Raw genomic sequence first — 15,217 nt, 5'->3', positions numbered from 1 at the left:
TGTGACTGCGTGTGTCGGCGTGTGCATCGCTGTGGCTGCGCGGGTGCGCAGTGTTTGGTGTGGTGTTTGTGTGTGAGAGGGCAGACCACATCGGGGTTTGTGTTTGGGAAAGGGCTCCGTGGTAATTTAAGGCTGTGTGCCAGCCTCGAGTGGGTGGCGGGGTCCCTGTGTGCTAATGTGTGACTTCAGCAGTAGCGGAGCAACAAGGAGACTTGGGACTGTGTGTGTTTGTGTCCCGAGGTGGAATGGGTGAGTCTAACAGTGTTCCCACCTGGGGAACCTGCTGGAACTCTTATCAGACCGACCTGCCGTGTCGGTTCGCCTTAGGAACTCCCAGCTCCAAGCTGTCCCGTGCTCCCCTCCTAGTAGTCCTAGGGTCCCTGCCTGGCTCACCTGGCTCTTTTTCTCTCCCATTGACTGTCTTCCTGGAGATTTCTCTGTGTGTCCCTTCACAGTTTTGTCTCCCCAGATATGTCTCTCTTGGTCTCTAATTCTGCCCCTCTTGCTCCTGCACTTTTTACCTTTGTCTCTTTGACCACTGGGGCACCCATAATAGTGCTTAGATGCCCATCTGCCATTGCCAGGAGCTGCTCCTAGGTGGTGGTGTGGGCCCCTGTTTGGGAATGGAATGAGTGTGTGTGTGTGTGTGTGTGTGTGTGTGTGTGTGTGTGTGAGCCTGTCTCAGGGTTCCTGTGACTGGGACTTTCTGAGAGTCTGAGGGTAAGTATGGGTCTTGTGTATCTGGCACCAGGGGACCAAAGGCATTTCCTGGTGCTGAGGCCCAAAGAGTGGCAGGAAAGGAGGTGGGGAAGAAATGGCTAGAACTTCCAGGGGAGGGAGGGAGAAGTACATTCTTAGGCCTCTCCTTGTATCTCCCCCCTCCAACCTGGGCCTCCCTTCCCTTCAAAACACGGCCAGCTGTGCCCCAAAGAAAGGAGCCCGGGTTTGTGATGGATTGTTTTGTTTGTTTGATTTTCTCTGCGTGGGCCTGGTGAGTCCATGCAGGACCTTGGCTATGTGAAAACCCTGGCAGTTTCTCCCTTGACAGGGTCATCGAGTAGCCCTCCCCTCCCTCTTGCTGACCTTGGCCGCTGTGCTTTCTCTCTAGATTCGGTTGGGGGGCAGGAGGGAGGCCCCTTTCCCTTCCCAGGGCTTGGGGTAGGAGCGCAGCAGGAAAAGGGGAGGGGGCGGGGGCCTGGCTAGGGGCGGCTGAGCTCTGGGACCCAGAGGGGGCGGGGCACAGAAGGGGAAGGCAGGCGAGGTTCTGGGGTCTCCAGAATGCTATAACGCACAAACCCCGAGCTCTGGCTGGTGGGAGGAGGTCCTGGAGGCCATGAATATTCAGCCACTGCAGTCACCAAGGTAGGGCGGGGCTGGGGCAGGTCCTTGTGCCTGGGACACAAGGGGTGAGCCACCCAGGCACACTCTCTCTCACACACAGACACAGGGAGGCTCCTGCTCTTCCTCTGCTTGCTGGTGCTGGGCCCCTTCCCTGCCTACCCTGTTACTTCTCCTGTCCTCTCCCCAAGCTCCAGGATCCCAGCCTTCTAGGCCCCCTCCAACCCTGCACCGCTTCCCTTATCACTTCCTTAGGGACTTGTGGTGCTCCTGTCCTGGAGCTGAGGATCTCTGAGCGCTGTGGCCCCGACGCCAGGCCCCCTGTCCCCTGCAGACTCTCTGTCTTCCTCTCCGCCTTCCTCTCTCCTCTTCCCGCCACTCCGTCTCCATCTCCATCTGCTGGCTCCGTGCCTGCTCCCAGCCTCTGGCAGCAGCTAGGGCATCTGGATCCGCTTAACTCGGCAGTCCCAGCCCGCGCCCTAGCCCCATCCAGCTGCGCAGGCTTGAGCCCGGGTTTCAAGCCAGGCCCGTTCAAGTGGCCCAAGGAGCCAGAGTAAGGAGCCAGACCCAGGCCAGAGACTTGGCAGCTGGAGCAGGGCTAAGCTTGATGTGGCCTACAGGGTGGGTTTATACCGGGGATGAAAGCTGCTCCTGAGTAGGTTAGAGGTTTTGTTAGCCCCAGGGCAGGTAATGTAGTGGTTCCTGACAGCTGCCTTGGAGGGGTTAATGGGAGTGGCTGAGTCTGGGCCAGTGCTTGGTGCCAGGAGTGGGCGCCAAGGGAGGTGTGGGGGGTGGTTGCTGGCACAGTCTGTCGCCTCCGGCTTTTGTTCTGGGCCCTAAGCCCAGGACTGAGATGGAGGGGGTGAGAGAGAGAGAGAGAGAGAGAGAGAGAGAGAGAGAGAGAGAGAGAGAGCACGCATGCAGGCACATGCACAGCTCTGTGTGTGTGGTGGGAAGGGGGACCTCAAGTCAGATCCCCTCTTGATTTCTGACACCCTCCCTTTGTTTTGGGGGAGGAAAAACGAGGGTGTTGCTTCTCCTTGTGGGGCTGGGGGTCCCTGATTCTACCTCTCCCTCTTCTCTCCAGATGAGCAGCAGCTGCTCAGGGCTGAGCAGGGTCTTGGTGGCTGTGGTTACAACCCTGTTGTCTGCTTCTTCACCCTGCCCCCAGGCCTGGGGCCCCCCAGGTGAGGAGAGCCCTGTTCTGTGACACCTCTTCCTACCAGCTTTGACTCCTGAATCACTCACTGTCCTTGCTGTGGCCACTTCCCAAGTCCCATGACTCCCAACTCTAACCATGAACCTGGGTCTCCCGCATAACCTATTCTCTGAGCTCTGTCTCTAGATTATTCCAGGATGCTTGGACCCAGTGATCCGCTCAGAATTTGACAGTCTATTCTTTATTCTATGATTCGCACAAGGTGTTGGTAGGGTGGTTGTGGGGGGCGGGCTTGGGCTTGTAGAGCCTCACCTCAGAAGTGTCCTCCACAGGGGTCCAGTATGGGCAGCCCGGCAAGCCTGTGACACTGTGTTGCCCTGGAGTGACTGCTGGGTAAGTGCCCCACCTGTCTGACACTCATGAACCTTTCTTGACCCTGCCTAGTCCTCATATCCCCTTCCATCCTTGTCTCCTGTCTGTAAGCCTCACCGCTTTGTCCTAAGCCTCGAGCTGTCTCTATTCAGTAGAGAATTGAAGCAATCTGTATTGTATACCCAGTAAATGCTAAGTGCATGTTCTATTCCTGGATCTGGGATATAGCAGTGAACAGTCCAAGCAAGTTGCTAGCCCTCAGTGAGCCCACTTTTTATGGGGGAGAGCAAGCAGTAAACAAACCAGGATCCTGCCTAGTAAAACCCAAGACGATTGACTGAAAATTAATATTTAGGGTCCGGCACAGTAGCCTAGCAGCTAAAGTCCTCACCTTCAACGTGCTGGGATCCCAAATAGGTGCTGATTCTAACCTCAACCACCCCACTTCCTATCTAGCTCCCTGCTTGTGGCCTGGGAAAGCAGTGGAGGACAGCGCAAAACCTTTGGACCCTGCACCTGCGTGGGAGAACCAGAACAGGCTCCAGGCTTAGTTCCAGCCATTGCAGTCACTTGGGGAGTGAATCAGTGGACAGAAAATTTTCTTCTCTGTCTCTCCTCCTCTTGGTATACCTGCCTTTGCAATAAATAAATAAATAATTAAATTGTAAAAAGAAAATTTGTAGAGAGAAAGAGATTGCTTCTGTTTGTTGGTTCATTCCCCAAATGCCCACAACTGGGCTGATGGTGGGAGGTCAACGCAGATCAATCCAGATCTCCCACTTGGACCTCACCACTGCCTTCCATTAGCTGGTAGCTGGAGTCAGGAGCTAGAAGCAGGTATCAAACACAGTCACTCTTATTTGGGATATGGTATTTTTTTTAAAAAGGTTTATTTTATTTTTATCACAAAGTCAGATATACAGAGAGGAGGAAAGATAGAGAGGAAGATCTTCTGTCCGATGATTCACTCTCCAAGTGACTGCAACAGCCGGTGCTGTGCCGATCCAGAGCCAGGAACTTCCTCCAGGTCTCCCACACGGGTGCAGGGTCCCAAAGCTTTGGGCTGTCCTCAACTGCTTTCTCAGGCCACAAGCAGGGAGCTGGATGGGAAGTGGAGCTGCTGGGATTAGAACTGGCGCCCATATGGGATCCCGGGATGTTCAAGGTGAGGATTTTAGCTGCTAGGCCATCATGCCAGGCCCTGGGATATGGTATTTAAAAATATATGTTTATTTACTGACAAGGCAGAGAGAGAGAAAGAGAGATCTTTCATTCTCTGTTTCACTTCCTAAGTGGTTGCAACAGTTTGGACTAGGCCAGGTTGAAGCCAAGAACCAGGAACCAGCCCAGCGTGGTAGCCTAGGGGATAAAGTCCTTGCCTTGCATGAATGGGATGCCATATGGGTGCCAGTTCGTATCCTGGCCTCTCCATTTCCCTTCTAGCTTGGTCTGGGAGAGCAGTAAAGGATGACCCAAAAGCTTTGGGATCCTGCGTCTTCTTAAAAGACCCAGAAGAAGCTCCTGGCTCCTGGCTTTGGTTCGGCTCAGCTCTAACCATTGCGGATACTTGGGGAGTGAATCAGCAGATGGAAGATCTTCTGTCTCTCTTTCATTCTGTAAATCTGCCTTTCCAATAAAAATTTCTTTTTTTTTTTTTTTTAAAGAAGAACTAGGAATGTCAGAACTCTCTCCAGGTCTACCTTGTAAATGGAAGGGACCATCTTCTACTGTTTCCCCTGGTGTACTAGCGGGGAGCTGGGTTGGGCAAGAGAAGCAGCAGGGACTCAAACTGGAGCTCCAGTGGGATGCTGGCAGAATAGCTTAACCTGCTGCACTGTCATGTTGCCCGGAATGTGATATCTGTCTTTGTTAGGCCTGACATCCTCCCTTGAGCGATTACTTTTTTTTTTTTAAGATTTATTTAATTTTATTGCAAAGTCAGATATATATAGAGAGGAGGAGAGACAAAGAGAAATATCTTCTGTCTGATGACTCACTCCCCAAGCGGCCACAATGGCTGGAGCTGCACCTATGTGAAGACAGGAGGCTGGAGCCTCCTCTAGGTCTCCTACACAGGTGCAGAGGCCCAAGGCTTTGAGCCATCCTTGACTGCTTTCCCAGACCACAAGCAGGGAGCTGCATGGGAAGCAGGGCTGCCAGGATTAGAACCAGCGCCCATATGGGATCCCGGGTGTGCAAGGCAAGAACTTTAATCACTACACTATCACACTGGCCCGAGTGGTTACTTTTTATTGGTCACCAAGGAAGGTTCTGAGGATGTGATATTGAAATGGATTTGTGAAGGTCAGGGGAGGCAGGAAGGCATAGAGCAAGGTACGAGGAAAGGAGATAGCCTGTGACAGCTGTTGGGTTTTATTGCAAATGTAGTTAGAGGCTCGTGGATCTATGACCTCCTCTAATTTAAGCTTTAACCCCTCTGTCTTTGCCTTGTCTCTCCTCTAGAACCCCTGTGTCCTGGTTTCGGGACGGGGAGCCAAGGCTGCTCCAGGGACCTGATTCTGGCTTGGGGCATGAATTGCTCCTAACCCAGGTAGACAGCGCCGATGAGGGCACCTACATCTGCCGGACCCCCGCTGGGGCACTTGGGGGCATGGTGACCCTGCAGCTGGGCTGTAAGTTGGAGAGGGAGGATGGCAGTGACAGGACATAGGGCTCCTGAGGGAAGCCAGGACCTGAGTGAACCCTAGTTTCCAGCCGTACCCTCTGCCTCTAGATCCCCCAGCCCGTCCTGTTGTTTCCTGCCAAGCAACTGACTACGAAAACTTCTCCTGCACTTGGAGTCCCAGCCAGGTCAGCGGTTTGCCCACCCGCTACCTCACTTCATACAGGTGTGTGCAGGACCAGGCCCATGCTGGGGTATGCTGGCATCATGTGGGTACAAAAGGTGGGGGAGGGGTGGTCCGGGGAGAGCCTCCGACAGGGCAGGGGACCCTGGTGTCCTTCCTGTCCTTAAATGCCCTCCCCCAACTTCCCACCAGGAAGAAGACCATATCAGGAGTGGATGACCAGAGGTAGGACACATGGTGGAGACTAGGGGCTGCAGCTGAGTCCCACAATGGGTTTTTTCAAAGGCTAAAACCACCATCCTTGCTCTTAGGATGAGTTCATCCTCAGGGCCCTGGCCATGCCCACAGGATCCCCTGGGGGCTGCCCGCTGTGTGGTTCACGGGGCCGAGTTCTGGAGCCAGTACCGGATTAATGTGACTGAGGTGAACCCTCTGGGGGCCAGCACACGCCTGCTGGATGTGAGCCTGCAGACCATCTGTGAGTACCCACTCCCCTCAGGAACTCCCTAGAGCCCCATCTCAGATTTAGACATGCACCACCATCCAACCCCTAGCTTCCAAAGAGATCCCTCTACTCACAGCCTCCATTTCAACCCAGGTGGCCCCTGGAGGTGAGGAAGTGCCCTCCTCAGAGTTGGGGTGGGGCCTTGCTAGCACACCTGAACTCTCAGGGCCCCTGTTGGCCCCCTGCCTTTTGATCTGTGTGTGGGAAGAGGGGCCTCACTGCCTGGCCAGTCTGGGCCAATCCATCTTCCTTGGAGGACACGAAGAGTTGCTTTACTATTCACTCCAAGATTACAAAACCCCACCTGCAGATCTCTGCTTGTTTTGAAAGTGTGACAGATCCTGAGCCTAATGAATGATTAAGTTTGAGATCTCTTGGAAACACCTGGCCAAGCACACACCTTGGGAAATGGTGGGGGAATGATTGGCACCCATCACCCCACCTTCCCTGACTATGCTTTGCCACCCACAGTGCGCCCTGACCCACCCCAGGGGCTGCGAGTGGAGTCAGTACCAGGCTACCCCAGACGCCTGCATGCCAGCTGGACATACCCTGCCTCCTGGCCCCGCCAGCCCCATTTCCTGCTCAAGTTCCGGCTGCAGTACCGTCCAGTACAGCATGCAACCTGGTCCACGGTGAGGCCTGCCACATGTTACAACTTAGGCCCTCTGGGTTCTGTGACAGCATCATCCCAGGTGTCTTGGGTAGCTTCCCTTGTGAGCAGGTCATTGAAGTCCTGTTATATGGCCCATGCCCCCAAACACACACACACTCACTCACACTCACCCTGCCTCCCCCCCCCCCACAGTGCTCCTATGGACCAGGCTTTGTGCAGGATGCTGGTGTTGCAAGGGGGACAGACACCTAGTGCCTCTGCCCTGGCGGCTATTACTATGAAGTGAACCCATTATGGGCAGCGCCTTTTGAAAAACAACTTCTAGAAGAAAGGGCGTGCCTTCTACCCAGAGGCACATCTTTACATAAACAGTCATTAACTCAGCTGATAGCAAATTCCTCCCTCTGGAGATAAGATTGGTTGGCATCAGGTCTGGGGATTTGGGGAGCAGCAGCATCAGATGATAAGCAATATTTACTTAGCACTGTCTGCCTGCCAGGTGCCTTAGTACATATTTTACATACTTTGTCTGGTTTAGGATTATTCCTTAGGTATTTATGTATTTTACAAATGAAGAAAAGTGGGACACCGGGAGGCCCAGAGGTCACCAGGAAGTTGGTTTAGCAGGAGCTCTGAGGTCAAGCACCAAGAGGAGACCTGAACCCACCAGCTCCCAAGGTGGCTCCACCAGGCTGGAGACACAGGACTGGGAAGCATGGGAGCTCTTTGCAGCTGAGACCTGAGCAGGTGGGCTCTGCACTCAGGGCCCAGGGAGCATTCAGAAGAGCTCTCTTTACCCACAGGTGGAGCCGACCGGATTGGAAGAGGTGATCACTGATGCTGTAGCTGGGCTGCCCCACGCTGTGCGTGTCAGTGCCAGGGACTTTCTGGATGCTGGCACCTGGAGCGCCTGGAGCCCTGAGGTCTGGGGAACTCCGAGCACTGGTGAGAAGTGAGAGTTAGGAGGAAAGGGCAGAAGCACTGCCCCAAAGCATTCGTGAGCTAGTAGAGTTCTCAGAAGGAAGGTGGCTTTGTTACATGCTGTACCCACAAAGGCACTTCAGTTGCCATCTTAGGCTTCACCCCCAATTTAAGCCCTGCTCCTGGCCCCCACTCCTGCAACTGAAGCCTCCACTCCAAGCAAAGACCCCTAAAATTGGCCACAGCAGCCTTTCAGACTCCACCTCCTTGGCACCCCTGTGTCCAGCCAGGTTCCTTGCTCCACCCCTGGCTTCTGACCTACCACTAGTATGGCCCCATCGCAGGTCTTTCCTTCCTTTAGGGCCCTTGACAAAAGAGATACCATCTGGAACTCAGCTGCACACGAAGGCAGAGGGGGAGCCTCAGGTGGACAGCCCAGCTCCCTCGAGGTCCCCCCTGAAGCAAGATCCTCGGCCACTTGGTGAGCTTGTGTGGGTGGGCAAAGGTCGTACAGGATGGGAAACCCCAAGGGAGAAGGGGCACCCAGCTCGATTGGGCTCATTAGTGGCCCATGGTCCTCTTCAGATCACAGGGACCCTCTGGAACGTGTGGCTGTGCTGGTGTCTTTGGGAATCTTCTCCCTGCTGGGCCTGGCAGTAGGGGCTCTGGCCCTAGCTTTGTGGTAAGTGACTTCTGCTGGTCCCTCGGGCTCGGGCCACATCCATCCTCACCCCTCATGAACCATCCCTCATGCATCTGAAACTATTAGATTCTGGAGCTACCTCCCCTCAGCTGACCCCTCCTCATTCCACTTCATCATTCTCACTATTCCCTTTGAATCTTTACTAAAAAACCCTGTGGGAGGTGACTGGGATGTCCTACATTGAGACAGCTGTCCTTCACACTCCAGGCTGAGGCCAAGACGGAGCGGGAAGGATGGACCCCCAAAGCCTGGCTTCTTGGCCCCGATGATTCCAGTGGACAAGCTTCCAGGTTAGGAGGTTTGGACTTGGAGATAAGTCCCCTGTTTTCAGAGGGTCTGGGATAAGAGCCGTGTACCTTAGTCATTTAAGGGTGTTAGGAATCTGAGTTTGTTGCCTTCATTGTTATGTTTAGGTTGGAGCTTGGGCCTTTCATTTTTTTTTTAGATTTATTTTTATTACAAAGTCAGATATACAGAGAGGAGGAAAGCTAGAGAGGAAGATCTTCCATCTGATGACTCATTTCCCAAGTGAGTGCAGTGGCTGGTGCTGTGCTGATCCAGAGCCAGGAGCTTCCTCCAGGTCCCAAGACTTTGGGCCATCCTCGACTGCTTTCTCAGGCCACAAGCAGGGAGCTGAATGGGAAGTGGAGCTGCCGGGATTAGAACCGATGCCCATATGGGATCCTGGGGCACATACAAGGCGAGAACTTCAGCTGTTAGGCCACTGTGCCGGGCCTGGGCCTTTCATTTTATTCTTCCAAGATTTATTTCAAAGGCAGACATAAAGAGTGAGAAGGAGGGATGGAGAGGGAGAGAAAGAGATAGATCTTCCATTTGCTGGTTCACTCCCCAGTTGACCATAATGGCCCAAATTGAGTGGCTGAGGCCCAAGCATTTGGATCTTCTCCTGCTGATCTCCCAGGGACCTTAGCAGGGAACTGGAGCAGCTGGGAACTATGCTGGTGTAGGAGGTGGTGGCCTAACCAGATAGTTCAAAGTGCCAGCACCCACTTTCATTCTGAGTGCCTAGGCTCAGCAATGAAAGTACCCTTTTTCCAACGATACCTACCTAGGAACCCCCCTCATCATTTTGTTAGTATCAGAACTGGATATCCATCCTTTTTCTTGGTGTATTTTGGGTCAAAGCTGGGTCTTTGCCTTAGTTTTTAGCCTATCTAGGCCCAGATCTAAGTCTCCTGCTGTCTCATGATTTGCCTCTGCTTCTTCTAGGAGCTCCAAACCTGTAGAGGACCCAGGAGAGCTTTAGCTGATTCCACCTATGACTGTCTTGCTGGTGTGGACAAAAACCAAAGCAGGACAGTGGGCCTCTGTGGATGGAGGTCTTTGCTGAAAGCTGAGCTTGGGGACCCATTTCTGAGAGATCCTATATTCCAAACTTGCTAGCTAAAAGTGCCTGGACCATGGACTGCATTCCAGGGTTGAAGGTCCACCTGAGCGACATGTATAGGTGTGGATGTGTGTGTTCATGTGTGACTAAGCATGTGTGAGGCAGGGAACATATGTCCTCTCTATGTATGCATGGATGTATGTGTGTAGGTACTTGGGGAATGTGTGCAGCTCCTTCCCTCTTGGCTGTGCGTCTTACAAGGGTTGTGAAGGTGTAAATAAAGGGTAAACAAGTTCTTGGAAATCACACAGATTCTTGTTTAATGTTGCTTTATTGGGGCTATTGAGGGCTTTTATTCATCTTCCGTAGAGGCCCCAAAATTGTGTTAGGCAGAGTCCCCTGGAACCTCTTCCCTTGGCGCTCAAACCACCTAGCCAGGCTGCGGTTCTGGGGATGAATGCAGACGCTGCGTCGAGCCAAATGAAGCCTGGGAAGGGAAAGTTCCAAAGCTGAGATCACAGCCTAGGGATGTGGTTAGGTACTGATTTAGGAGCAAGGGTCAGGTGAAAACCTGAGTCAGTGTCAGGGTAAGTATTAGGGTCTGGGGTTGGGATTGCGATGAGGTCAGAAGTATCTGGGTGGGGTTAGAGCTCACACGAATGCCTGCAGGTGACAGTCCCCATCGACCTCTTGCAGTTCCACCCGGATGACCTTCCTCAGTAGCTTGTTTGAGAGTGGCTGTCGGTAGAGCTGAGTACAGCAGGTAGAGCTGGGCGGCAGTATTAGTGCTGGGGCACACCAGAGCACACGTTCAGAAAAAGCTAGGCCTATAACTTTGCTGTCACCCAACAGGAGCTGGTCTTCCTGTGCCCCTTTCCCCTCATGGTGTTCACCCATATCCCCAGACTTCCCATACCCCAAGCACTCACCTGCTCCAGGGTCCAGGCTCAGGAGCAGGAGCAGCAGGAGGAGCCTGCTGTTAGGTGGACACCCCTTCATGCTGCTCAGCCTTGATACTTCACACTCCCTCCTGCTCCCGCACTTTTTATATAGGTGTCTTTTACCTGAGGCGCCAGGTGAGTCACACGCAGGTGGAGATGTACTGCTTATCCTGTGACACTCCTGGCTCCTCATTCTTAGCCTGTTGTGACAGACCCCCTTCCTCTTCCATGACTGCCATTGCTCATGGGTGCCAAATCCCTGAACAGAGAAGCTGGGGAACAAGGTGGTACAGGGTACGGGGCACCGATGGTGCGGGGACTAAGGGCAGCCCAGGAGCCACTGTGGCACCCAGCCATAGACATTCACACTTGTGTCTACAGCCAAACAATCACAGTCACACCTTGATCACTCAGCCTCACCAAGGCACGCCCATAATCAGAGGACCAGACAAAATCCTACTACTCTGATTACAAAGTCTCACTCCCATCCAGCTGTGTTTTCATCGTCATCCAAACACACAACCCTACCAGTGTACAGACTGAGGGGGCAGCTGTGAGTGGGGTGGGACAAGGGAGCAGGCCAGTACCAACTTGCCTTCGTTTTCCCCTCCCCATTTCCTGTCCTGGCCTGCCTTATCAGAAGCACCAGTGGAAATTGGTTCCTAAGGCAGGACTTTCTGGCTCAGGAAAGGTTTTAGCTAATGGTAGTCATATTCTGGGAAACCATACACTTCCCAGAAGTCACTTCCCTGCTATACAATATACTGCATATAATATACAAAATATCACTGTGCCTTTCAAATATATATATAAAGATATAAATTAAAGCTATTTTAAGCCTCTATTCACTCTACAAATACCCACAGCAGCTGCAGGCTTGCCAAGTTGATCCCAGGAGCCTGCGATTTTCATTTGTCTCCCGCATGGGTGGCATGGACCCAGGTGCTTGGGCTAATCACCTGCTGCTTCCCAGGCTGCACTAACAAGCAACTGAATTGGAAGCGAGGAGTGGTCAGGACTCAAACAGGCGCTCTGATATGGGAATGTGGACATTCCAAGTCATGACTTAACCCACGGTACCATCGTAAGGAATCCCTTTTTGGGAATGTTGAGGAAGCTTTGGGGATGCTGAGGGGGCTTCTTTCCCAAGGAAGATGAGACTGGGCTGGGGTGGAGGTGCGAAGGTGAGGTGGATGGGAAGATCAAAGTTCTTAGGTGTCAGGTTGTTGCTGTCCAAACTGGTGAATGAGGCCGCTGCTGTGTGCAGAGGGTTGAGCTGCCATTTGTGTCCCTAGCATCCCATATTGGAGCACCAGCTTGAGTCCTGGCTGCACCATTTCCAATCTACCTTCCTGCTGATATGTGCCTGGGAGGGTAGTAGAGAATGGCCCAAGTGATTACACCTGCGAGACCTGGGTGGAGTTTTGGCTCCTGGTTTCACTTTGGGGAGTGAACCAGTCCATGGAGGATCTTCCTTCTTGTTCATTATGCCTTTCCAAAAAAGAAAAGAATAAAACAGGTAAAAAGTCCAAGATATCTATTGTTGCCTAGTCCTGTTCTGTGAATGGGGTTTTTGTCAGCAGCTACCTGGAGTTTCTAGACTCAGCTCCTGGCTTGTTGAAGTTTCAGACTGCAGAATTCAGTGACCTCTATTTTGTTCTCCAATTCCAGCCTGTTCTCCATGGTGGGCCTGGAGGAACATCCCTGCTCTCCACCAGAGTTGAGTAACACTCAAGTCTCCAATCTCCTATGCCTTTTGCATGTTATCTTTCACAGCCCCACTCCCTTCTTCCCACTCCCCTCCCGGCCCATGTAAAAATACTACCCTCCAGAATCTAGTCCTTGCTAGGAAGCTGGGACATGCTTAGGGTGGGGGCTTAAAATTGAGTTTACTACCCCTGGATCCTTGAAGAATGTTCTACTCTTGGCCTGGGGATTTCAACCCTTATGGCCTGCTGTGCCCTGAGACATTAACTGAGCCATCACCTAGTGATGCAGCCCTCCTGTGGCTGTTGTAGGGTGCCTTCTGCCTTTGAGGGGGCAGGTCTTCTTTTGGGATAGGACTCACCCCTTCTCTGGGTAGTCCTTCCTATTATGGGGTTGATTTAAAAAATCACATGGGACTTGGGCTCCCAGGAGAAGGACTAGTCCCCCTCTGGGCTCAAGACCTGGACTTCTTGTTCCTGGCCTGATGGCCTCTCCTTTTGGAATCTGTCCCCTGACAATGATCTGGTGAGGTCAGGGGCCCTGGGGGCTGGACTGGAGCTTCCCAATGGAAGGATTTTTAGATAATGGCTCAAGAGTTGAGGCACATTTTTGAAGGTGATCACAACCAGGAAAGTCACTCATCTTATTTTTTTTCCCACGCAATACATATTTATTCAGAAAAATTACAATAAATTATAATAAAAGATGTCACGGGATACAGAACTCCACTAGCAGCTTTGCTTGAGGTCATTCATATTGAACTTCTATTACCAGAGGCCTTTGGGCCTCCTTCTCTCACTCTCAAATATTGACTTATGCCCCATAGCCTGGGTAGAGAAGCAAGGAAATCTGGAGGCAATCCCCCAGGTTGTCCCCGTAGACTTCCATCAGGCCAAGCCAGGTGCCTCCCACACACTTGGTGAGAAATCAATTCTTCCACGTGTGTGTCTCTTTCCTTTGGCTTCTCCAAAAAATAAGGGCTGAGTCTCTTCCCAGACCAGCCTGCTGCAGGAAGGCGTGGGGTTGGGGGTGGGGTAGAGGCATGCAGGGGACAGCAAAAAAGTTAGGACTGGGCCTGGTCAGAAACTGGGCATTTTCTCTCTTAGTCCTCTGGTGGCAGGGTTAGTTCCTAATTAACCGCAGAGGACAGACTGGGAACTAGAAGCAGGAAGAACCTCCAAGTGGATGTATGCCAAGGATCTCTAAACTGAAGATCAAACAGGAGGAGACAGGAGTTGGAGAATTAACTGAAGCAGCGATCTCCCCTGGTGGCTGGCTGAGGGAGGCAGCTTCTAGGAATCTCCAGCTCCTCCCCATCCCCAAACCTACTTTCCTACAGTTCTGGTTTGAAATGTTTTAGGTCCATTTCTCAATAGCTTCTTCAGACACATGGCCAAGTCCTGGCCAGGAAGACACCTGAGTGGTTACAGTCGTTGGGGGGGATAAGGCTGAGAGGAAGACTGGACTAGGGCTGCCTTGGCTCTTTCCACACGGGCATGTCGCAGCAACAGACGGTGGTTGTTTTGTTTCACTTGTTTGGTTGGTTGGTTGGTTTTTTTTTGGTGAGGAGGAGCTGACAGTAACAACAGGCCTGACCCTCACCAGGGGCCCTGAGCTCTGCCATGGAAGGAGACCTATCGGCGAGGGAGGCCTCGGGAATAAGGAACACGGACAGCCCCAACGGCAGAGTCAGGAGGGCAGCACGGTGGGCTTCGCTTTAAATCTTTAATGCACCTGCTGGTTGGGGAGCGGCGGCAGGGGTGCGGCAATGGAGGCCACGACCGGAACGCGAGGGAGCAGGACCCAGGCCACTCGACAGACAACTCATCAGGCCCCGTAGAGGCTCCAGTTTCTGTTCCCGGGGGTGAGCAGAGCTGTGGAGGCGACCCCGACAGCGGGCATGAGGCAGGCGAGGGCTCCCAGATTCCAGCCTCCCGCCCTCCCCCTCTCCAACCCCAACGATCCTTCCTTTGAGACTTGAGCCTGGGCCACACCTGCGGAGGGGTCCGCAGCCCCCCGGACTCCTCTCACCTTCGTTCTCTCCGCCACATTCGCAGCCAAGGGAAAAAGTAGAAACAGCCCCAGTAGATCCTGCAGAGAAAGGACCAAGCAGGGCCGGACGGGCGGGGCTGACCCCGAAGGCCCCGCCCCTCGGGCAAGGCTCGGCCCCGCCCTCGGCGGCTTGATCACGCCCCTCAGGCAAGGTCCCTCCCCCGGCGGCTCGGCCCCGCCCCCAGCGGCTCGGTCACGCCCCTCGGGCAAGGCCCCTCCCCCGGCGGCTCGGTCCCACCCCTCAGGCAAGGTCCCGCCCCTGGTAGCTAGGCCCCGCCCCTCTCCCCGCCCCGCCCCCTCCCCCGCAGCCTCTTGCTGCCTCCTCCGCAGAGCCCCGCCTCCACTCACTCCTCTTCCGCCTCCAGCGCCACCTCGTATCTCCTCAATCCCGACATGTCCTGGGCTCCGAACGTCTCCTGGGGAGCGGCATCATTGGATCAAGGAGCACCCCCACAACCCCAGGCCCCCTTTTCCGTCATTTTCAGGACGAGTTCTGACTAGCTCTCAGGTAACCTGAGGCAGGAGCCCCACCCCGGGAAGCCTGCTCAGTTACCACAGTCGGACAAGGGGAAGATGGAACATTCGACGGGGTATAAGGGGGAAGCATTGGAAGTTAAGGAGTTAGGAGGTTGTTCGTCTCCGGGCCCTGAGGGATTTTAGTAGGTCCGGGCGACAAGTTTGGCAGTCATGGGTCTGGGAAATCTGGGGCCCCGGGTGAGGATTTTCAGGGGCTGGGGTCACCTGGAGG

At 53.6% G+C, this 15,217-nt stretch overlaps 3 protein-coding genes across 3 annotated transcripts; 1 reads left to right on the top strand and 2 right to left on the bottom strand.

Annotated features, from left to right (window-relative positions):
- Nucleotides 1–2,425: 2,425 nt before the first annotated feature.
- On the top strand, nucleotides 2,426–10,077 carry IL11RA (interleukin 11 receptor subunit alpha). The gene is made up of 12 exons (XM_040963232.1): nucleotides 2,426–2,525; nucleotides 2,830–2,890; nucleotides 5,333–5,502; nucleotides 5,604–5,718; nucleotides 5,869–5,901; nucleotides 5,988–6,154; nucleotides 6,653–6,816; nucleotides 7,601–7,742; nucleotides 8,080–8,199; nucleotides 8,304–8,400; nucleotides 8,629–8,711; nucleotides 9,652–10,077. Exons 1-12 carry the CDS (start codon nucleotides 2,426–2,428, stop codon nucleotides 9,666–9,668), a joined length of 1,269 nt encoding a protein of 422 aa, XP_040819166.1. The 3' UTR covers nucleotides 9,669–10,077.
- Nucleotides 10,078–10,087: 10 nt separating this feature from the next.
- Nucleotides 10,088–10,783, bottom strand: CCL27 (C-C motif chemokine ligand 27). The gene is made up of 3 exons (XM_040963233.1): nucleotides 10,699–10,783; nucleotides 10,425–10,557; nucleotides 10,088–10,256 (listed from the first exon to the last, which is right to left on the bottom strand). The coding sequence occupies exons 1-3, from the start codon at nucleotides 10,766–10,768 to the stop codon at nucleotides 10,109–10,111; spliced, it is 351 nt and encodes a 116-aa protein (XP_040819167.1). The 5' UTR covers nucleotides 10,769–10,783; the 3' UTR covers nucleotides 10,088–10,108.
- Nucleotides 10,784–13,069: 2,286 nt separating this feature from the next.
- Nucleotides 13,070–14,925, bottom strand: LOC121144750. Its single transcript, XM_040963235.1, has 3 exons — nucleotides 14,818–14,925; nucleotides 14,449–14,508; nucleotides 13,070–14,291 (listed from the first exon to the last, which is right to left on the bottom strand). The coding sequence occupies exons 1-3, from the start codon at nucleotides 14,862–14,864 to the stop codon at nucleotides 14,135–14,137; spliced, it is 264 nt and encodes an 87-aa protein (XP_040819169.1). The 5' UTR covers nucleotides 14,865–14,925; the 3' UTR covers nucleotides 13,070–14,134.
- Nucleotides 14,926–15,217: the final 292 nt, after the last annotated feature.

Source organism: Ochotona curzoniae, unplaced genomic scaffold (assembly GCF_017591425.1).
Source record: "Ochotona curzoniae isolate NIBS_2020 unplaced genomic scaffold, NIBS_Ocur_1.0 scaffold_3208, whole genome shotgun sequence".
Lineage (NCBI taxonomy): Eukaryota > Metazoa > Chordata > Mammalia > Lagomorpha > Ochotonidae > Ochotona > Ochotona curzoniae.
This window is presented reverse-complemented; position numbering and strand designations above follow the sequence as displayed.

Excerpts from the sequence above, each read along its gene's own strand:
- CCL27 (XM_040963233.1), bottom strand. The coding sequence starts at position 10,768 with ATGAAGGGGTGTCCACCTAACAGCAGGCTCCTCCTGCTGCTCCTGCTC. Across the intron at positions 10,558-10,698 it reads GAGCCTGGACCCTGGAGCAG|CACTAATACTGCCGCCCAGC; the intron begins GTGAGTGCTTGG and ends GGTGTGCCCCAG. Across the intron at positions 10,257-10,424 it reads TGTCACCTGCAGGCATTCGT|GCTTCATTTGGCTCGACGCA; the intron begins GTGAGCTCTAAC and ends TTCCCTTCCCAG.
- LOC121144750 (XM_040963235.1), bottom strand. The coding sequence starts at position 14,864 with ATGTCGGGATTGAGGAGATACGAGGTGGCGCTGGAGGCGGAAGAGGA. Across the intron at positions 14,509-14,817 it reads GCGCTGGAGGCGGAAGAGGA|GATCTACTGGGGCTGTTTCT; the intron begins GTGAGTGGAGGC and ends CTTTCTCTGCAG. Across the intron at positions 14,292-14,448 it reads ATGTGGCGGAGAGAACGAAG|CTCTGCTCACCCCCGGGAAC; the intron begins GTGAGAGGAGTC and ends TCGCCTCCACAG.
- IL11RA (XM_040963232.1), top strand. The coding sequence starts at position 2,426 with ATGAGCAGCAGCTGCTCAGGGCTGAGCAGGGTCTTGGTGGCTGTGGTT. Across the intron at positions 5,719-5,868 it reads CGCTACCTCACTTCATACAG|GAAGAAGACCATATCAGGAG; the intron begins GTGTGTGCAGGA and ends ACTTCCCACCAG. Across the intron at positions 7,743-8,079 it reads CTGGGGAACTCCGAGCACTG|GGCCCTTGACAAAAGAGATA; the intron begins GTGAGAAGTGAG and ends TCCTTCCTTTAG.